The 22,090-nt window shown below is 45.7% G+C and overlaps 2 protein-coding genes across 8 annotated transcripts in view; both read right to left on the bottom strand.

Moving 5' to 3' along the window:
- Positions 1-484: 484 nt before the first annotated feature.
- On the bottom strand, positions 485-6,192 carry si:dkey-24p1.6 (protein sel-1 homolog 3). 3 transcript variants are annotated; one of them, XM_028961767.1, is made up of 23 exons: positions 5,955-6,190; positions 5,340-5,823; positions 5,136-5,262; positions 4,783-4,904; positions 4,591-4,706; positions 4,449-4,510; positions 4,246-4,378; positions 4,012-4,141; positions 3,737-3,874; positions 3,410-3,609; positions 3,146-3,325; positions 2,952-3,071; positions 2,733-2,873; positions 2,583-2,645; positions 2,339-2,512; positions 2,126-2,253; positions 1,954-2,037; positions 1,775-1,865; positions 1,353-1,440; positions 1,167-1,276; positions 964-1,091; positions 774-873; positions 485-697 (listed from the first exon to the last, which is right to left on the bottom strand). In XM_028961767.1, the coding sequence occupies exons 1-23, from the start codon at positions 6,012-6,014 to the stop codon at positions 614-616; spliced, it is 3,063 nt and encodes a 1,020-aa protein (XP_028817600.1). In that variant the 5' UTR covers positions 6,015-6,190; the 3' UTR covers positions 485-613. The 3 variants fall into 3 exon arrangements, 2 of the variants coding, with proteins under 2 accessions (XP_028817600.1, XP_028817599.1); XM_028961766.1 differs by having other exon boundaries at positions 2,583-2,873; positions 5,955-6,191; XR_003743186.1 differs by lacking the exons at positions 485-697; positions 774-873; positions 1,353-1,440 and having other exon boundaries at positions 2,583-2,873; positions 5,955-6,192.
- Positions 6,193-6,686: 494 nt separating this feature from the next.
- Positions 6,687-22,090, bottom strand: part of stim1a (stromal interaction molecule 1a) — a 25,715-nt gene continuing 10,311 nt past the window's right edge. For 2 of the 5 annotated variants that reach the window (XM_028963002.1, XM_028963003.1), the window contains exons 7-14: positions 19,309-19,486; positions 15,546-15,723; positions 12,249-12,416; positions 12,047-12,147; positions 11,243-11,475; positions 10,218-10,298; positions 9,252-9,633; positions 6,687-8,540 (exon numbers count right to left, since the gene is read on the bottom strand). In XM_028963002.1, coding sequence (XP_028818835.1) covers positions 8,051-8,540; positions 9,252-9,633; positions 10,218-10,298; positions 11,243-11,475; positions 12,047-12,147; positions 12,249-12,416; positions 15,546-15,723; positions 19,309-19,486 — 1,811 coding nt within the window. In that variant the 3' untranslated portion in view covers positions 6,687-8,050. The remainder of the gene's footprint in view (positions 8,541-9,251; positions 9,634-10,217; positions 10,299-11,242; positions 11,476-12,046; positions 12,148-12,248; positions 12,417-15,545; positions 15,724-19,308; positions 19,487-22,090) is intronic. The other 3 variants (XM_028963005.1, XM_028963004.1, XM_028963006.1) reach the window with 3 other exon arrangements.

Below are 22,090 nucleotides of genomic sequence, written 5' to 3'. Positions count from 1 at the left end.
AAATATAATGGCAATTATAAAATAGTTAATGAGCACTACTGTAGTGGAAATTTTATTGTGTACTTGTGTATATTTTCTTACATTCAGCTGAAAAAATCTTTCTAATAGGACCAGACATCATCCTTTCGGCTCATTCGGTCTGAATCTGTTTCTCTGTCCTCTCATTAGCCAGCACTTCTTTGTTGTTTCAATTAGAAAGGATTGCCTTGGGCCTCCCCCGCTCCTGTGTGGCAGCGTACAGGTCTCAGCTTGCTGCACACATGCTGTTTGTGCCTGTGCCGGGCACTCCCTCTGCTACCATGCGGCTGCCACACATTACCCGGGGCACCCTGACCCCAGGGGGAAGGGGGGAGACTGCGAGCAAGATGGATGACCCCGCTCAGGGATGCAGTGCAGTGTGGCCTTCAGAGTCCGGTTTTCAGCATTCAGAGGAGGTGCAGGGAACATTCACAAGGAATAAACCAAAAAGACAAATTCTTTGTAATATACCAAAACTTTATTGTCAACAAAGTGAAATTAGGATGAAATTCAACCCAATAATAAGAAAATAACATTGAACAAAATCCTAATGGCGGTAGTGTGATATCCACCAAACGCTGAACATTGTATGGTGTCATGTGGTCTGGCCTGGGAATACTGTGTGTCTTCTTATGAAAAAAAGTATAGTGACAAGTGCCACAGCCACGGTGCTGGAGATCTAAATGCAACCAGAGAAAAGACAGATTACGTTACAACATCAGTATAAACTAGGTGTAGGCTACTGTCATGCAGACCTTAAAAACAACATCAGCTGTCCCTTTGGGGTGCAGGTGAGCACTCAGGAGAGCCAGAGTACAGGGCAGGTAGGCGTCTGTGCTGTTTGAGTCCCTACATCTACAGAAAGAAGAAGGTGCAAGTGAGGGTTTTTTTAAATTAAGATTGCTTAAGGAACCTTAAGAACTAATCTCTGGTCTGAGGACGTGCCTGCGGTACAGAGCAGTGAGAAGTTCATGTTCGCTCGATAGGTAGGGCTTCAGCAGGTCCAGCTGCAGCAGCACAGGGACCGGCAAGGTCTCTCCCGCCTGGATAAGGGCGCCAAGGCTGTACCAGCCCTGTGTGGATAAAAAGCCAAAAGGTATTAACCCTGCAGCCCACATCAAATCACAACGCAGAAAACTCGGCCATACCTGTGGGTTGCCGTGGAGAGCAGCGCGCTTGTACATCTCTGCAGCCCTCTGCACGTCTTTAAAATTTAACCCATCATAGCCGCATAGCAAGTCCCCCATCTTGATGAAGGCTGAAGGAGAAATGTGCACATGGATCATTACACAACACCCTGTATTACAACAGAGAACTAATCCATGCAGGGTTACCGTGGGAATCTGGGTACTGGCTTTGAATGGTGAGGTTGTAGTACCTCCACATGCACTGTTTCACAAAGGTGGGTGTCAGAAACCCCCCCTGTCGAGAGTCAATGATGAGCATCACGCATATTTGGTGTATTGCAAAAATAATAAATGTACGACGTCACTGCATCCAGACTCCCTTCTGGTTATAAATGCCACATGACATCACTTTATTAAATATCTCAATTTATTAAAATGTCCATCTTGTATAATTAAACATAAAGATTTTTTTTGTTTTTTCTTATCAGTGCTTATAAAATAAATAAATGAATGAATGAATGAATGAATGAATGAATGAATAAATGAATGAATGAATGAATGAATGAATAAAATGAACTTGGTCCAAATGACCAATCATATAAAAACACACACATCAGCTATAAACTTACAGGGTTGAGCTCGCACAAGTACGCCACGTTAAACTGGGCCGCAGCAAATCCTGACTCTGCTGCTATCATGTAATAAACGAGAGCCGTCAACCTGTTTTAGGACAGAGGAGGGGAATTATCTTAATCAAACAGCTTTTGAACTGTCCAGCTTTTGCAAAAGTTGTGAACAATGTTCTCACCAGTCTTCTTTGAAATAGGCATCCAGACCTTTTCTCAAGACTTTGCCCAGGTACCCGTTCTGTTCAGATGCCCACTTCACCCATCTAAGCTCGAAAGATGAAAGATGGTAAAACGTGAAAAGCCATCATTTAATGTGAATAACCAAACTGGTCGGACCAGTGAAGAACTTACAATACAGCGTTTAACGGCATCCTCTTCACATGGCCGGGAAGACCTCGGACCCACACTTGGGCCAGATGGATTGCTCCATCCACGTGTCGTCTCTCTGCAGACTTCAGGAAGTAGCGATACGCCCTGACCTGAGGGCGACCGGAGGAAGCAGTCGGTAAGTCTCGGCCACTGCTTACGTCTGGGGGAGGTGAGCACAGAAAATCATGAGCCGACCTGGTCCGCCGATTGCCCCGGATACAGGCCCTGAGAGTACATGACCCCAAGGTTCATAGCTGCATCAGAGCTGCCCAGAGCATCAGCCTGCTCCCACAGCTGGACCGCCTGCTCATAGTCCTTCTCGTAGCGCTCGTAGTACCAGGCCAGAGCATTCATCGCGGGACCGAATCCCTGCACGGGATTCACTCATGTCTGAAGATGCAGGCTTTTAAAATTCACATGCTAACACGTTCCCTCCTACCTGTGCTACTGCTTTTTTCAGGTAGAAGACAGCCCGGGGAATGTCCTGTTTGACTCCCCGGCCCTTCAAAATCACATAAAAGTTCAGTTGTACTTTAAGTGTGTGACTGGCATGAGAAACCAGAACCGAGTGAAGAACGAGGTGCCTGACCATGAGCAGGACTATGGCGAAGTCGTACATGGACACTGGGTCCTCCAGTCTGGTGGCTCCTCTTTCATAGTGTTTAACAGCTGTCTGGATGTCTGTAGACACCCCCTTCTGACCCCAGAACAGCATCCGTCCCATCGCTTGCTGCAGGAAATCACAAGACAAATGACCAGATCGCCCCTGGCAATTGTGGATAATGACGTAAAAAGGCCCCATTTTTACCTCTGCCCCAGCCACTCCATTCCTCGCCTGGAGTTTTAACCAGTGGAAGAGGTCGTCATTTTCATTGGTTTGAGTCTTCAGCACCTCGTCATTGTTCAGGTAAACTTCCTCCACGTATGTCTGTATTCAACAGCAGAAGGCAGAGTAAAAAGTGTGACGCGGTTCATCTTTTTTTTTCCAGCTGTTTCGAATACCTGTTTCGAAGTAACATTCTGCCGATCCTGAGAAGTTTGTTTGGCGATGTTGGAATAATAGGCATAGGCCAGGTCGGGATCCGGCGAGATGTTCTGCTCCCCCACATGGTGCAGGTACCCAAGACGGAGTAGAGCCAGTCTCCAGTCCTGCTGTGCAGCCAGCAAAGCCAGTAGCCAGGCCTGCAGATGACAGAGCCAACACAGATACGAGAAGAGGTCACACACAATCTCACCAGAGTCCGTACAGGCTCCATCTTCACAGACCTTTCTTGGATCCCTCTTCACCCCAAAGCCACTGCTGTAAAGGACAGAGGACAGGTGGAGGGCATCATTGTTTCCAAGGCATCCAGCCTGAAGGAGGAGAGGAATAACCCTGCGAGCAACACAGCTCTCCCCATCCTGAGACATCTTACGAAGGGACAGGGAGTAAAGAGCCCTGCTGATGGTGGATGGATCAGTGGCACCTATTTATTAAAAAAAAAGGTAACCCCTGACTATCAATACATTTGCTCCACTATCTGTGAGATTTCTGAATAAAAAAAAAAAACATTTGAATGCTTGATTCAATTGATCCTACATATATGGCTTTACCGTATTTACTGGTCAAGATCTCAGTTAGTCGCTCTGCGTAGCGCCGTTGAGGCCCACGTGGCGCTTCCCAAGGCTCAGACTGAGGAATTGTGGGTAGAGAATGTTCTGCCCACTTACTGTACACATCCATACAAGTGTCTGGGAATTAAAAAATAAGTAAGTAAAATAAAATAAATAAACAAACAAACAAACTGTGACGCTCTAATAACATCATGATTTGATCTTAGTTCATTTCTCTGCCATTTATGCCATCTAGTGGACAGATGGGTTATTACCAGGTGGTCTTTTGCTTTTGACTCTTTCTGAGCATCCAGCAATTTTTGTTTTCACATCAGACTTGAACTCATGACAGGTTTGGAGCCACTGTTGCAGCATTTTAACAGGGGGTTCAATGTACACCTCTTTCTGTACAGAAAACAGAATATGAATAGTATATATACTATAGTATGTATAGTATATGAATACAGTATATGAATTGGAATGTGCCTAAGTTGCTGCCAAGCTCATACCTCTGTCTCTGAGAGCTTCCGGTTTCGGTAATACGTCACGGGCCCATAGTAACCTTCGATGCCGTGCACAAATTCACCTCCGCCAATGACAAAATATCCAGTGGTGTCGTCCAGGGTTACTGCAATGTTGAACCTGTTGAATAAAATGATTTCTAAGTTCCATTTCCAAGCTGCAACATGCACTCTGTGCGAACCGCTAGTACCTGTGCTCCATCGTATATACTAATGGCTGCTGGCCGTCCAAACACACCACGGTGAGATTTGCCTGAAGAAGAGTGTTTTGCAATGACGATACGAGGGTGATAGCAGGCACGGATATTTTCGTTTTCTATGACAGAACCTCACCACTCGACCATCCACCTCCAACCTGATGCGACACCACTGATGAAGTGGCACGGTGGACTGGGAAAGGAACGCGGACGATGTCCCTGCTTTTCCATGGAACTGGACGTGCAGATGACCTGCAAGGATGGTGCGAAGAAATACTCTGTACCCCCTTCCATTTTGAGGTCATTCTGATAAAGGTGGAAGCCCTACCAGTGTCTTTGAGAAAGATAGAAGGGGTTGCATAATTATTCTCAGTATCTATGTGGTGTAAAATTCCACACAGTCGTTGCCTGCACGGATGGGCCTGGAAAATCCACATGGAAAAGGCACACCTGAGCAAAAAAAAAAAAAAGAATGTGAAAGTGATACACTGCAGCGCAGCACACAGTGAGACAACGAAATGTGTCCTCTGCTTTTAACCATCTCCCTTAGTCAGCAGTGACAGGTGCCCGGGTAAGGAAGGTTGGTACCCACAACCTTCCTCACCCGCTAGGCCACCACTGCTCCAGGTATCTGACATAACCTTTGCGCACAAACATGAAGTGAGAGTTACTAAGGCGTACCAAGGATACGAAACCGCTCGAAAACGCCACCGTTCCAGGTTCTTGTTGCGGAATGGATGGAGAACCCTGGTGATACCGAAACGTTCTCCAGTTGAGGCATACAACAGAGGCAGGAAAACAGCCACCTCTGTGGGCACCAGAATCTGATTTAGTTGGACATATTAATGAACAAACCTGAACGGTTTAAATTTCAACGGCCTTTACCTTGTTCCTTCGGGCATTGCAAGATGGTGGACCTGTGTGTTCTCCACACTATTTCCATACCCCAGGACAGACAGAGCCGGTGCTGCTTCGGTGGCCTACTGAAGGGCCCCCGAACATTCAGGAGGGTGACGGCGTGAGCTGCGGCAGACAAGTATCCATTCTGGCCAACCCAGGCACGCAGCATGCCACTCAGGGCCCAGTCCGAGTCAGGGATCTTCCAGTCTGGCTGGTACACCAGCCAGTCAGGCAGCTTCAAGCCCAGCGTCCGGACCTTCGGCAGGCCTGCTTCACAGTGCCAGCGTCGCCCGAAGACGGCGACGGTCTCTCCCGTGTCAAAAGTGACAAGTGCCTCCACGTGAACCGTGGCCATGTCGGAACAGGCGTAGAGGACTTGCAGAGAGTAGCTTGGCTGAACTTCCTCAGGAGGGTTAAGAAACCTTACATCATCTTGGCTGCGAGTGCTGAGGCATTCCGTGATGGTTATCTCAGTGAGAAAGTAACAAAATAAATATATTGAACTTAATCATTTCAAATATATACAGTATATACAGCAAGTTTTATTAAGCTAAATAAATATGTTAAGTTAGTATATTTCAAGGTTTCAGGAATACTTACAAACACAGAAAGTCGCATCAGCGTTGGCAGAAGGCAACTTCTCCATTTTAACCCATTCATGGCTCAAAAAAAAAGTTTAATAATTTCCCTGCTGAGCTACAGCACCTTGTTGGAATAGCACTCCTGCGTCCTGACTCAGATCCTGCTCCTGGTGGGTAAACAGAGCTCGCAGCCGCGCCTGTCAAGGCAAACCTACCGCCGCCGCGGCCCAGCGCGGATTGGCCGCTTCCCTGCTCGGCCTCCACAACTTCTCACAACTCAAACAAGGGACACGTTACACTGCCACTTTATTAGGTACGCGGTTCCGGGGCATTCTTTGCGGCCAAATAAAAAGACAGAAACAGACCTCTTTTAAAACTATTTATTGCTATCATGCAGGAGTGCCATAAAACTCTGGACAACTGTGTAGAACATGACAGAAGATGCAAAACTCATCTTTTTTTTTTCCCACCCCTCCCCTGTACAAATGTAAGTAATCATAAATAGAAGCTCAAAAAGGAGAAATCTGATATAAATATATGATTCGAGATGGGGAACACTGTGTCCTATGACCCAGCACAGTGGTTTGCAGCAGGTAACATGCATTGACAGGGTGCAGCGCATTTCACTGGGAACGGACAGACTGGCACGCGCGCGCACGCTCACTGACGGCAAGATCCATTTAGCGCTGCTTTTTGCGTGCAAATGAGGTACAAATGACACACTGTAGTAAAAGTTGCGAGATGAAACGCCTTTTTTTTTTTTTTACTTTTTAACACCCGTCATCTGTACCACCGGCTCCAGGCAGAAGTGTGTCTACAGCTGAGCTGCTGGTGTCTTATGCAGCAATAGAATTTTTATTTTATTTATTTGTTTTAAATCCCGAACGACAAATGATGCACAGGGCCATCCACTTCCAATATTTTGAATTTCTTTTAAGTGTGCTTATTATTTTAACCAATACTTAACTGAAGAAGCTTTAAAAGACACAACCGATCAAGAAAACAAGCACAAAGGTGAAAACTTGCCCTGCGCAACACCAACATTTAAAAACACCATGTGTGTCCATAAGTCTGAATCGCTGTAAACAAATTCCAGTTCTTTAACAGTACAGGGGTCTCAGGTGTGAAGTCTTTGGTTTGGCACTTTTATGGATACGGATGACTTACACATTTTATATACACATTTTTCAGGGTGCCGACCGATCCCGTCCTGCAGCTTAAAACTGTAAACTCAACATCTGATTAGGTCTTTCACAGAATTGCTCTGTAGAGGGAAAGGTTTCTAATGCAAATCAGAAAGAGAAAAACTTAAAAGTATACTAGAGTATAAGTATACTAGAAACAATATTCCCCACAAAAGAAATTACATCATGTAATTAAAGGCCCTTTTTTTAAACATTCTTTTTTAAACATATATACATGACTATGCATATTCAAGATTTTATTTTGTCAACTTCCAAGAATGATTTGGTCTCAAGGCAGTTTTAAGTGAGTTCACTGAAGGCCATGCAAAGTCTAGTTAGGACTAGGATTTTTTATTTTTTTTTGGTACATGTGAGCTTTATACCTGTTTGTATGTCTTTGCAATGCTGTCTACTCGAGAGTTAGCGTAACACAGCAGGGAGGCCAACAATATAGTTCAGCCCTTTTCTGCCTCCCTCACCACAGACTAACAGGAGGCATATCAGGGGGAGATGGGAGTAAAAGAACACCAGCGATATGGATGTGAACCAAGCCAACACCTAACAGCATTCAACAAGATTCCAATCAAAATCATGCAAACAGATACAGACAAAAGCAAAAAAAGAAACAAAAAAGGTTTCTAAATTGGGGTGGGGTGGGTGGACTGGCATTGGTTCCTGCTAAATAGTGCCTTAGATTCCCCTATACACATTGGCAGAAAGATTCAATAATGAAATTATAAAAAAAATTTTAAATAACTAGTTGCTCCCAAAGATCCCTGGAAAAAAAAAAAGCGCCTTTCGAAACCTTCAAAAGACAACAGTAGCCATTTGTAACCAGTGAATAAAAGAGGGGTGGGGTGGAATATATATATATATATATATATATATAAATCAACACCACTGACAACTCTAAAGCAGTCCACAGCCCTTGTTATTTCTTCTGCTTCTTAAATATCTTGAAGGTGTGTTTCTTGCGGCTGGCAGCCGAGTCAGTGTCTTCGCCTGTGGACGCGCTGTCCTCCTCCAGAGGGCTCTTCTTCGAGGAGACCTGGGGGATGCGGCTGTTGCCCTTGATTCCCACGATGCCCGGCTGGCCTGTGGGCGAGGGTGTGTCGAGGTCTGTGGAGTTGGGGCTGAGTGAACGGGATGACCCCGACATGGAGAGGCTCGCCTGGGTGCTGTTGATTTCCCCAAGGCTGGCAGACTTCTCAATGCCATGGACCTTTTTCATGAGGATGGGGCTTTCAGAGCCTCCATCTAGTGAGGTCCCAGCATCTTGAATGCGGCTGCCCCCGTTGTTGCCGTGAAGTGAGATGGGCTTCATGATGAGCCCTTTGGAGCCAAAGGAGGCAGACATGCGCAACTGCTCTCCAGTCTGGGAGATGCAGAGGGACGAGTCTGAGTCAGACCGGTTGAGATCCCTGCAAAGGACAATGAATTTAGATTTTGGTGACTTCAGAGCTAACTGAACAAGTATTTGAAACAGGGGCAGGCAATCACGATCTTTCAATATGCTTTCCAAATGGCCTAAACTCGACAATGTTGGCAAGCAAATGTGATCACAACTAACACAAAACACAAGCATGTGTGCCTCCCACTGTTCCACAGAAATTCAACTGGAACCCTGGGACCCTACTGTTCCAAGGGATATTAGAATTCACGAATCACACATATAAGCGATGCACACAGGAAAAATAAAATGCAACAAGGATTTTGATGAAGGGTAAGGTCATGCTGAAAATGGCAGAATACATTGTATTATGGAAACAGCAAATGAGCATGTCAAACCGTGGTGTGAACCATATGGGTGTGAGTGACATTTTGCAAACCCCTTGAACCTTATAAAAACACATGAATGGCATTGTTCATAAAACAAAGTAATTTAGTTCATTATAGTTTAATCATTTTTAAATGATTACGGATCTGATCAAGATATGTATATCTAAATCTCGCCCTTAAATGTTATTTATGCCCATACGGTTCTCACCCCTTGAAATGCTTAAGAAAAAAAAAAAAAACCACCAACCAACAACACTACTGCAACACAACACCACAAGAGAACCACAAAGTTAAGGTGAGGAGAAACTGCACTCCCACGTCAAGCGCTTGGACCGGAGCAGGCTGAGAGGTACCCAAAACTGCCGGAGCGGCGCACAGATGTTGGGGTGGCATCAGTGGGAAAATCTGGGATGGGGTCCAATGGCTGGAAATAAGACGAGTGATAGTGGGGAGGGTGGGGGACACAGGAACTGTAGGCAGAGGAAGAGTGTGGCTGTGAAGAAGTGCAGATGATGGAGGGATGCGACACAGCGGACGACAGAGGAGTGAGGCCCATGGAATCAAACTGCCCAAAGGACTGGCTGCGAAACTGGTGCAGGGTGGGCCTAGGGCGGGACTGGTGCGAGCTAGCTTCTGCATGATGCCCTGCCAAAAGGCAGCCCTCTACCAACCTCTGGGAGCCCATGGTCATCTGTGGATCAACATGGCGTTGGCGCAGGGACATCATGCTAGGAGCTGTGGACACAGCACAGAACAATATTATTACATTTGAAAACTAGTCACATATGAAGTACGGAGCAATTGGTTAACTTGTACAGAAAGGGAAGGTGTCAATAAGCACAAGCCGGTGTTTGGGGGAAAACAAAGAAAGAGTTGTGGTGGGGATACAGTCCACCCATGGAACATCACTTGGGGTCAGAGGAGAAAACATAACATGCTATTAAAAACTGGTTTCTGGCTGATGGGAGAACTACAGAATATATGTAAAGGCTTTGCTGAAAATTATCTCTATCAAAAATATTTAATCAAGACGTGAGGGGTCAGTACATGCATAGTATTACATTTCACTGCGGAGTACAATAAATGGCCATGACTAAGGAGTGGAGAACAGGTACATTGGATGACGGAAATATAACAAGAGAAGCTGTCTGAGAAGCAAGCCATAGCAACAGGAGCCAAAGAAAGCTCCCGAGCTCTTGGAAGACCTTGCATGCTCTGTGGGACTGAACAAAGGCTGCCTTGGGGACAGGAAAGAGTGAGGAAACGAGGAGCTTGTAGGTTCAAAGTGGAAGAGAATAGCATTGATTAATCAGGCCAACCAGTGTACTTCCACAAGGATTGAGAGTCAGAACCGACGGACCACAGGTCACTTGCTCGACGTCCCATGAGCCAGGCGGCATCTGGAAAGGACCAGTGGCCAGTGACCAATCAGGAGCAAAGGGGGAAGAACAGAAAACGAAAAGAAAAAAAAAAAGGGGACGAGGAAGGGGTTGTTATAAAATATGAATTAAGACGTACAAATGGGCTGGTTCATGCTGATACACATACCAGTTCTTCTGCAATGTGCAATAATTAGAAAATAACTATTTAGAATACCACTCCATATCAATACATATAAACACACACACACACACACTCAGAGAACTAAATGAGGGGACATTATGCAGTCCAAATCAAATTCAGCGTATAAACCATACGCTAAAAGGCTAACAGACACACCTAGTTAAGATAGCAAAATGAGAAGATCAGTTCTGAAGGGTCATAAAGCTTAATACGTTTCTACTTCAGTGCAAGATTACCAAGATTAACCAAGATAGCGTGCAAGACAAAACTACAATATATTTGATATATTTTTCAGATATCACATTCTGGACAGTAAGGAAATCACTTTAGATTAAACAAGTCATCATTTTATTAATTCAGGATATTTTTGGTTGCTTAAAGAAGAGAGAGTGATAGACAACTGGTGTTGGTAAAGTTCCAAATAAAATAAAAAATAAAAAAAATGTTCTAAACAGTTTTGATGGAATCCAAAAAAGGAAACGTCAAAGTCCATTGGCGGGTGCACGCTAAACAGTCCCTTTGAAGGGGGAAAAGCCTACAACTGCAATAAAGCTTTGCATAGACTGAATAATCCATAACAATTCCAAATGCTTTCAGTAGAACATGGCACTCAAAAAGAGTCAGTGGTTAATCCCTTTACCATCCCAGCAGTGAACACAATATTCTGGCAGATTTCACAGTAATCAAGCTTGTTTGGACATTCCCAGGTGCCCTTTAGAATGTCTGTGTGGCCCTTTGGCAAACCGGGCCTTGTGGCCCTCAGATTCGGGCGAGTCCTTACATTGCAGAGCTCCCGGCGCCAAGATGTCCTCGTCCATGTCGTCCGTGTCCTCAGACATGATGAAGTGCTGAGGCGTGGCACGGCCGCCCATGAAGCTAGGGTCCACGTTGAGGGCTGTGGCCAGAGACGGGAGCCCAGGGTTACTGACTATGGTGAAGCCGGTCAGCATTTCGATCTGCTGCCACCGCTGCAGCCTCTCCCTCAGCGCAGCGGTCACCTCACCCAAAGCTTGTCTGCAGAGAAAGAGGCACAAGCTCAAATCCAGGAATGAGTATGTTTACCTGACAATTGAAGGTCGGAAACCATGGTACGGAAAGTTAGCTGCTTAGCATGCTGGCTTATATAAATATCTCCGCAAAACAAGTAGACTTATTTGACTTTTGTAAAACATTGTGTAATAATAATAAAAAAAGACTATTTAAATTCTTTCATTGCAGTCCAGGAATTAAAAACCATTGCATCAGAAGGTGTGCCTTCACGTAACGCAAGTGCCAAAAGCCTACGGCTGTGCCAGTGTGCCAAGCGTACCAGCCCACTAATACACTGGAGCATCAATCCCATTAGATTATTCCAAACAAACCCTTTCTGAACAAAGTGTGGTTCCATTTCAGTGAGTTTGGCCATGTTCGAAACCAACATAGTCAAAGCGCTTTTAAACAGACTGCATGTCCTCATCAGCAAACTTGTGTAACAAATGTAAAAAAGACTCAATCTTCACAGAGTTCATTCAGGTCACAATAAAACTCATAATACAAACAAACTTTTTGTATAGAGTGAATTTCCTGACCATCTCAAGACACTCACTTGGCTGCCAGAATCTTGTGATCCACATCATCCAGTGACGAGCTGTGCGCCACGTGGAAAGTCCCAAAAAGGGTATTCCTCTTCTTCTTTATTTTCTCCGCCTGAGAATGTTGAGGAGAGAAGATAGAACACACCTTGGGTCCACAAGGAACACAAGACTCTCTGTATCAGCAGACCGAGACTAGTCTCCATGACTACTCACCCCTTCTTTAGCCAGCTGCAGCTGGCGTTCGGCATTCTGCTTCTTGATGTTGTAGTACTGCACCTCGACCTCATGAGTGAGCTGCAGCCACTTCTGCAGGGCCTCTGGTGGGGACCAGCTGCCCCGTGACTCCAGCTCCTTTTCTGCCTTCTTCAGAGCCATGCGAACCTTTACAGGAACATGCACGCAAGTTCAACTCTATTCTGGGCAAAAGATTCAAGGTCTTTTCTTCCATCATGTTTATGACAGCAGTCTCAACCCCATTCCAATATGTATTATTATAGTCAATTCTCTAGTAAAGCTATTCTGAAGAGGGGTCAAAAGAAGGTCACATCATGCCTTCATCTCATAGGCTCATGAAAGATAAGCAACTGCCTTTGTCACCAGACAGTCAACAAAAGGAACTGTACAGGGCATCCATCCTGGGTCCTGACTCCTGACTCATGGGGAGCTATTTAAGAAGTGCTACAAATCAGGAAATTGCACAGAGGAATTCTGTGCAAAAATTAACTGTTCTACCTCACGCGGTGCTGGGATCAAAATTGGATCAACAATCCAAATAGCAGTCTTAAAGGAGGACAACTAGCAGCTAGGTTTCATTCGCAGGGGTTTCAACAATGTTAAATTCAGGTTATGCCACGCCCTTTAATTAAACAACCTGTTGCGGTCATCTCGCCTTAGTTCAGAACCGCTCTTCGCAGAGCTAAGCAGTGTCAGGGCAAGGCGATGTAGTGTTGAACCTCGTAATATGCATAACCTGACGTTCCTCTTCAGCCGATTCACTCAGTACAACACAAGTAGAACCGAAACAGATGAAAAGGTGAGACTAAAAGTTCCCAGAGTTGGCAGAAAGCACTAATAGCCATTGCCAAGGAAACCACATCCAGGCGATAAAAAAATCACACAAAAGTATGCAGCAAAGCCCAGGTGGCTGATATTGGGCTGTCTCCCACTGATGAAAAAGTGCCCAGGACGAGGACACAGCTCTAGCAGAGTGCATGCTAACCCCCTCCGCTGAGACCAGTCCCAGCTATAATAAGAAAAGGAGATGGCCTCCACAATCCAATGTGACATTCGCTGTTTGAACAAGGCTGGCCTCATGATGGCTTCACAAATTAGATGAACAGCTGATCACATGAACAACGGAATGCATATGGCTTGCAGGAAAAGCAGACCTGGATTGGATTGCAGAACTGCAGAAACACCTTTTTTTGCACACCCCACACGTTTGCCTTCACACAACTGGTCTTCTCCACTCAAGACGGCTTCCCTCTTGCCTTGGAGTCCATTCGGAGGCTGAGTGACAGGAGGCATGTTTCTTCTGAACAATCCCTGCAGTTAAATTTGGAGCAGCGCGCTTCACCTGAGGTGGAGGCACCGGTACTGATTTACGGATTGTAGGCGGATTCCTTGGCTTCTCATCCCATCTGGGAATAACGTTGCGAAGAGCCTCTGCAAAACGAACTTTGCAAATATGGCATCAAATTAGTGGCTGAGCCCAATGAATCTTTTCTGCTGTTCAAAGGAGATGCCACAGTGCTTTAAGAGGTAGTGTGGCAGCACCCACGACCCCATGATTATGACTCGGGATGAGAGAAGCGGCCAGTGAAGGCTTCATCATTAGGAGATTGAGCAGACCCACCACGATCCAGGAACTGCAAAGAGGTTAAAGAGGTTGAACCAAGACTGGGTGAGAGCCATGATGAAGTCCGGTAACAAAGACAAACAATTTCGAGTGGGTGAAGCTGGGTGCAAAAAAAAAAAACAAAAAAAAAAACGCAAATCTTGTTGTCTTTTGCGTAAGTGGGGTGAAGGCCACTCCACCTCCAGTTTAGCAGTTGCTCAACAAAACAGGGTGATGAAGGATAAATCCACTGCCTCCTAATTTGAGACTCAAGTTAGACAAAGTTTAAACTCAGTCAGGCTGAGAAATCACATGGCTAGATGGGGGACAAAGCCTCCATTTCACACGTCTCCATAGTCTCGGCCCAGTCCAGAATTCGCTCAGGAGCACCATCCCCTTCCTCCTCAGGCTGGAAAGGCCCAGTGGAATCGGAGAGCAGAGGGTCATCGTGCACCCCTGCAGCTCACCCCCGACAGAAGTCACATGCAGTTTCATCATCGCCACTATTCAGCATCTAGACCTGGCATGCATTGTGGCAATCCTTTGTGTGGCTGGAAAAAGACACAGCTCTGAGGACAGAAACCAACAGTGGGTTTCCCATTCACTGCCCAAAACTGACTTTCACCAAAATCTGCACTCAGGACAAAAAAAAACACTCACCAAAAGAGGCTGTTGTCCGTCAAACATGTGAAGAGACTCGCTGAAAATGGTAAAACCCCAGCAAAACAGTGAGCAGCAGCTAAATGAGGCTAGACAGGCAAGGAAAGGGTCCTTAAGCAAGGTGACGTTTAAGGACTGAGGGAGATAACAGCAACAGGTGGTTTAAATAGGGGGTGTGGCCCCTCCCCATTGCCTCATCTCATGCCTTCAGCTAGGCATGCACAGGCGTGGTTGCCCCATACTTATTGCATTGTACCGAGTGAATCAATTGAAAAGGAACAAGGTTACACTTTTACTTCAAGCAGCTATGAACGCAATTTAAGACTTAAATCCCATGAAAAGGATGAGGATAGGAAGGAAGAGTTGAGTAAGTCTTCATTTGATAAGAGGAGAAACCAATAAACTTTGACAAAGCTTCACAGACTGATTGCTTCACTCTTCCATTTTAATCAGGTTGAAATAGGATATGGGTAACACGGTAAACTGCATAAATAACAGCAGAAAGGTGTGTGTAAAATGACTTCTTCAATTGTTCTTCCCTACTTCTCAGTTTTACTGTACAATTAAGGTCAATCAAAAGCCACAGAAGTTCCACAGGTGTCAGATGGCAACCTAAAAACACCCTTTTCATGACCCATGGAGGAGAGGATTTAAAAAAAAAAAATTGCTTCTCCTGCATGGTAGGGCTCATTATAGGGGTGGGCATTTGTGTGTGTGTATAGAACCATGCAGTCTTCCTGCCAATCCCACAGGAAGAGCACTAATGGCTGCATTTACCAAAGTAAGTTTCACAATTACACTGTTTGGGTCATAACCAAATGATTAGAGTGCACGATTAGTCAGGGAACACATAACACTGGATTCTCCAGTTTTGCTCATCATGTAACAATAAGAACTTAAGGTCACTTAAATGTATAGTTTAGAAAGAAAGGCAATAGGTTGGCCTAGTTCCTGCCAACTGCTGCCTTTTACGCACCACACCTTCATGTCTGTTGTGTGGAGGGCCGTGTTACCTGCTCCAGCTCCTCCTCTGCATATTTACGGCGACTCAGCTCATTTTCGGTGCCCTCACGCAGCTCCTTCAGCCGCTGAGCCTCCTGCTTGGCTGAGTTGATCTCGTCCCGTAGCTTCTGCTCCAGGTTCACCTTTTCCACTTCCACCGTACGGTGCTCCTCCTGGGCTATCTGTAGCCTGAAGTGGCAGCGAATAAATGTTGAGAAATTATTAAAATGTGGAAGACATAAATATAACTGCTACATGTCTTAACCAGAGACTTGTACAAAAACCACAATGAATAAAAGATATAGGCTGCATCATGAAAATGCTGTTTAACCAGTTGTATTCAGCATGCTGACCCACTGGAGGGCCTTCGAGTACCTGTGGCAACAGTGGGATGCACAATACACACAAAAAAAAAGTAGGCCTGGAGGAAGCAACCGCTATATTAGCTTCTGCTTTTATGAGCAAACTTCCCAGAAGGTCATTGCATTGTGCATGAAAGAGAACTCAAACCTCAACAAAGCATGACAGAGGCATGTCACCTGTCAAAGGCAATGGGGTGTGCAGACTTTGTCAGACGGGCCGGGAGGGCACCAGAAGTGTACATATGCATACATAAAAATGGCATTAGTGTTAATATTTACATTCACTTTTAGTGGGAGCCGCGTTGATCAGCCTTCAGTTTGGAAAAAGGCTTGGAAATGTGCGGGGAAATTAGCGGGATGGATGTAGATAATTCAATGTTGCATATGTTATTTATTTCTGCTGCACTTTGTTCTGTCTACGTGGGAGGGGTTTTCAAGCTCTGTACGCTGTACTTTGTACATATGACAATAAACTTCAACCTCAACCTCATATTGAGATATGTGTTACATGGGGGTTAAGTGTAGGTGGGTGGTTCGGCCCTGTCTCCATTGTCCAGTGCCAGGGAGTAAGAGCAGCTGCGTTCTCATTCGTCAGTAAGTAAAAAAAATGGGCGTGTTGTAACTTCGGCTACCAACTTGTACAAATAGCACAAAGCTGTTATTCGAGCAAGAATCAGCGCTGAGCGAATGCTCGCCACATTATTCCAACGTGCACATGACGACAGCTCTTTACTTGGTCAACAATGTGTCGTTTATACGTTTATTAAAATCGCGGTCAAAGGTTTCCCACACCCTGGCCCTGGTTTGAATCCCAAACCGCCAAGGTGCCTTTCATGGCTGCCCACTGATCATCAAGGGTGATGGTTAAGTGCAGAGGACACATTTCGTTGGGTCACCATAATGTGATTGTCATTGTGAAACACAGCACTTCACTTTCACATGACAGGTGGGGTGAAAAAAATCTGAAGAAATGTATCCTTTTTTTTTGCAATTCATAATAAAGATCAACCATTCAAATTCCAAACACAAAAACATTGAGAACCAGGGGACAGGGAGGAAAATGTTAAGGGGAACCATAGTGTAAAAAAAGACGTAATTGCATGGATAACGCAGTGGTGGCCAGGGAAAATCAGCTTCAGAAAATACCACAAAACTCATGTCGGAATAAACAAAGTGGCGTGCGGGTTTAGATTACTTCGAGGTTTTGAAATTAGAATAGAATCATCCCACCCACTGGTTGACCCAAGTGGTTGAAATGCTTGAGAACCACCGTTATGCTCCAATGCAGCAACCCTAAAACTGCAAGTGATTTAGCCCATTATGCATGTTCACAAATCAACCCGATTGTGAACCGGTCTCTCCTGGCAGCAAGTAAAAACAATGGATGACATCTATGGAGCAACAGGGGCAGCTGCCAGAAAGAGCCCAAAATAGCCTGAAATCCCAGGGAGCAGCAGAGGGGAAGTGATCGTGGCACAGCATTCGGTAATCGGATGGCCTGCCCTGAGTTTGACAAGATTATCCTTCCCCCTAAAGGGGGGGGGGGGGGGGAGGGGGGGTGGAGGACCACTGAAGCTGCACTGTAGCACCATGCCATTTAGAAGCTGCCAACTTGACCATATAAAGACAACTGTCACAGTCCCTCCCACCAAATCCAATAACAACGTAAGTTGCGCTCTCCCATGAGGAAAGTCATAAACATAGGATCAAAGCAAAGCCATCCATCCACAAGGCTTTTCTGGAGACAACAGACTAGGTCAGTATAAACTCTTTCAGAACATAAAGTGGAATAGAAATTACTGCAGAGACTTTGTCCTGTTGCACTGTTTGGTCAGCAGGGGGCAGGGTGCTTAGAGGGCAAGAGCTGAGACTGAGGGCCGTGTCGGCGCAGCAGCTGAGAGCCACTGAAAGGTGATCTGGCCTGGGGATGGAAAAAAACCGGACACCAATCACCTCGCTGTCATTGAACAAACTGTACTTCACACACTCAGTGACAGTCGTGCAGTACACACAACCAAAGAGTAACGAACGCTGCAGCAACTCCCCACAAAGTTAGGACAGGCACCCAGAAGAAGATTCTTGCACTGTCGACTGGGCAGACAGTCTGCTGTGGCGACCCGTAACTTAAACCAAGAAGGACCAAAAGACAGAATTTAGTTTGTGCATTATGTGGTTGTGGGACGCCCTCCATTAGAACAACAACACTCAAGAGTATTCACCTTATTTTACAAAGTAAATGTGCAAACATGGCAGACTGTCATACATGACGTTTTATTTTTTACAGCATTTATCAGACGCCCTTATCCAGAGCGACTTACAATTAGTAGTGACAGGGACAGTCCCCCCCTGGAGCAATTTAGGGTTAAGTGTCTTGCTCAGGGACACACTGGTAGTAAGCGGGATTTGAACCCGGGTCTCCTGGTTCATAGGTGAGTGTGTTACCCACTAGGCTACTAACACCCTAGTTATTACAGACAGTTATTACAGAGCTATGTGCAATATTTACATACCAATACAGTGAAACATTTCAGTTTACACCCCGAGGTTAGATTGTTCTACAGGGTCAACACTATTCAGACTCTGAAGACAAAAAAAAAGAAAAAAAAAAGGGTGTAACCATATAGTGTTATGGTGTGGTGAAGCGAGAAAGCTGGTGCTTTATGAGACAACACCCATACACATGATGACCCTGATGGGGCCCTGGTTTCTCATATTTAAACATCTACAGCGTGCATCCTGTCTCTGAGGACTTCCTGTACACAGGAAGGGCTGCCCATCCATTACGCCAACTGGCCCACTTAATGCTTGGGTCAGAAGGTGGCTTTATTAGAATACATTGAACCTGCTGAAGAGAACGGTGTTCTTTCTGATGTTTGCAAATATAGATCCGATTCCATAGAATAACATATGCACACCGTAAACTCCTGATGTTGTTTCATTACATTTAAAGCAGTGGGGGCACGCCATTTCACATTTTGCTGTATAGCTCTGTTAACTAATAATAGATGGACTGTTATCTGCATTATGCAAGCCTTGTAGCAATGCAGCCAAAAACACCACTGGTGTATTAGGGCCTTTGAAGTCCAGAGCCTTCCATCATTTTCTGGACAATTCCCATACAGCCTGTGTGTATGTGTGTGAGTGGGTGGGTGAGAGAGAGAGAGACACAACGCAATTGCCTGAAAAGGTACGTTAACCAGATCCTAGATGGCAAGAATCTCAAGAGACCCAATAATTTACCAAGTTATGAACCAACTTCGTGAACGGCATGAACATTGTGCTATATCCTCTACACCCATGCACCACCAATCACCTAAAACAAGGGGTTTCAGGCATGTCTGAAAGGGCATGTCTGACAAGGTCAGGTGTCAAACGTAGCAAAGCGAAGCCTGAGAGGAAACACAAAGCTCACTTCTGCTGCAGGTCGTGCAGGCTCTGCTCAGCCCTCTGCAGTCCCTCCAGGTCCTTCATCATCTTCTTCATGTGGTCCTTCGAGTAGCGGTTCTGAATGTAGGCAAACCAGCAGCCGCCCATTCCGATGACTATGGACACTACCAGCATGAAGTCCTTCAAGTGGTTATGTCTGTTCACTGTAGGACAGAGGAATCAGGTTTTAAAAAATATTATATAAAATATTTTATATACAAAAATATAAGAAGCCGTGCAAACCATGAAATAATTTGGATGATTCTTATATTCCACAACGCAACCAAACCTGCATATTTTTTGTCATATCATGTGACAGAGGTGCCAAATTCAAGCCGAAAGACCAAGATAAACCAGATTAGCACCGTCTATTTCCATCTGCTAACTGATGTTAATGAACACCATGGCGCTGTGACATTTCCACTGAGGCCTGCTCTCGCTATTTACCGGGTGTCCTCTGGACAGCCAAGGAGAATCATAATACCAACCCCAACCCCCACCCAAAAAGTTTAATTAAAGTTGTGACTAGCAAGGGTACATTTATGTGGCCTTCAAGGACTTAAAACGGCTGATGAAACTACGAGGTTATAACGTTGGACATGGAACGTTAAAACATTCGTTCCTTGATTCACAGGTTAGCAAAGAAGAGGTTGAACACGTGTGTGCTTATTTGCATGACACTGAGTATTTTGCCTATCATGCCCAGGTACAAACAAGTCTCGCTATTCAGGACTGAGCTCATGCCACTAATGAAGGCTAATGGTGACTACCGGTCCTTTGCTTTCTCCATTCATCATGGAGGAAATAAAAAAAAAAAAAAAACACAGGCTTCACCTTCACAATGTGCCAAATTTTTTTTTTAAAACCCGTTTTTGACCCACAAATTACCGCAAAGCACGGCTCTGTAACATGTGGAGAGGTTAATCATTAAACTCAGGACTTGCATAACGCATCGTTTTAATAATCAACAGAGGCCAACGCTAAAAGCCGAGGCTCCGCCGCGCACAGCAACATTTCATCCTCCTGCGGAAGCCTGAACAACTGAATCATGAGTTTGTGACTAAGTGGGTTCAAAGTCACAAGTGCCAGAACATCAATTACACTTTCAATGGCCCGGTCGCCCATCACAATCAAGTGCACACTGGAGTTTTATTTGAACGCAGCCATGAGCCGGCAGCCTTCTGAGATCAGACAACTTTTTGAAGAGAAAATATCAGGCAGGAGGGGGTGTAAATAACGAGATTCAGACTCTGATCTTTGTTCCCTCACTACAGAACCTTTTGACAGTCGACGGGCCTGTGAGGCAAGGTGCCTGGTCATGGTGCTCTGGGGAGACGCGACGGCCTTTGGGGCTGCTGGCAGGAGGCCTGTGGCTTCTCCGTGCCACTGTCATCTGCAGGCTGGCCCCGGTTCTGCTGGGGTCTTAAGCGGTCGGCCCACTTCACCCGACTGACACAATGAGACATGCCAGACACAGGCCACCGTTATTCTGTCTAAATTCCGCCTAATCCATCCACCGACGCACACACACACACACACACACACACACACACACAGGCGCCGTCTCTTTAAACCATTAATACGCCCCGCAGTCGTTCCCCCAGACAGTACGGGCTCTGAGGAGCAACCTTGGTGTCTGTGTCAGTTTGCAATCGATGGGGAATAGAAACTCCAGACAGTTCTTCCTTAAACCTCCACGTCTGGCGTCTTGGTGCAAATAACCTTTTTGAAAAGGAATGCAGGAAAGCAATGAATTTCATCTCTCATTACACGTCAGGCCCAAGAGCTCTTCAACTTGCTGTCTCTCAAAACCCAAACGGAGTCCCTACGGTCTCACCCGGCCTGCAGCGCTGAACAGCTGGTGCAGCTGCCTGACGCCGCAGCGTTATCAGATCGGACGCCAGGAAGAGCCGCTGCATTGCTCGGCCATTACTGGACCTGTGACCTGCAGCTGCTGACTGGACATATTCCAGCATGACAAACCAGGGAGTGTTATTCATCTAAATAAATAAATACATAAATAAAATAAATAATCGTAAAAATAAACCAACAAATAAGTAAATAAATAAGTGCACTGGGAAGCAGACATACTAGTTTCCTGCCAAACCTAAGAGCTGTCATACTGGTTTCCTGTGTTTCAGCGAGAGCATGGTGGGGGTGGGGCAGAGAGAGAGCCCGAGCGCGGCGAGGAGAGGTGCAGCCTCGGTTTGTTTCGTTGCGCCAGAGAGGTATGCCCAGAATACCGAGATGCTTCTGCCTGCTGCTCAGCGTGCACGCCTAATTCTGAATTTAACCGTATGAGGTGAGCGTAGATTTGGCCCAACCACAAAGACCATTATAAGGCAATTACGGCGCTTTTTCGTACCATTACTTTCCAAACCAGGGAGGTACATAGCGTTCAGTATTGTATTGCCGTTGACGCAATAGCGACACAATGCAGGGGGGAGAAGAGAAGGCAGCAATGAAAGCCTTTCTTCTCTTGTCACGTTCCCTTGGGAGAAGTCCAAACAATAATTTAAGCAGCCATCCATAGCCCCCTTGCCTCAAGCCCCGTTTCCGGTTGCATATTGTAACAAACTGGTATTGGGGAGCCCGTCAGCGTTGGCTCTGCAGCCGGCTTGTCTCCTCTCGTCCTTCGGAGTGGGCGTGGAAGCACGACTAACTCCGAGATGGGGTTTCTGGACCCGGCTGTGGTTCTGGTTCATTATAAAGGACACAGACTTTGCGCCGCTCTCACACGCTTCTCCTTTCCTTTTCCTTCTCCTACC

The sequence above is a fragment of the Denticeps clupeoides genome, chromosome 19 (genome assembly GCF_900700375.1).
Source record: "Denticeps clupeoides chromosome 19, fDenClu1.1, whole genome shotgun sequence".
NCBI classification, from domain to species: domain Eukaryota; kingdom Metazoa; phylum Chordata; class Actinopteri; order Clupeiformes; family Denticipitidae; genus Denticeps; species Denticeps clupeoides.
The sequence above is the reverse complement of the archived record's forward strand: the minus strand, read 5'-3'. Positions and strand labels throughout refer to the sequence as shown.

Excerpts from the sequence above, each read along its gene's own strand:
- si:dkey-24p1.6 (XM_028961766.1), bottom strand. The coding sequence starts at position 6,014 with ATGAATGGGTTAAAATGGAGAAGTTGCCTTCTGCCAACGCTGATGCGA. Across the intron at positions 4,511-4,590 it reads TGGAGGTGGATGGTCGAGTG|GCAAATCTCACCGTGGTGTG; the intron begins GTGAGGTTCTGT and ends ACTCTTCTTCAG. Across the intron at positions 2,874-2,951 it reads ATGGAGTGGCTGGGGCAGAG|CAAGCGATGGGACGGATGCT; the intron begins GTAAAAATGGGG and ends GATTTCCTGCAG.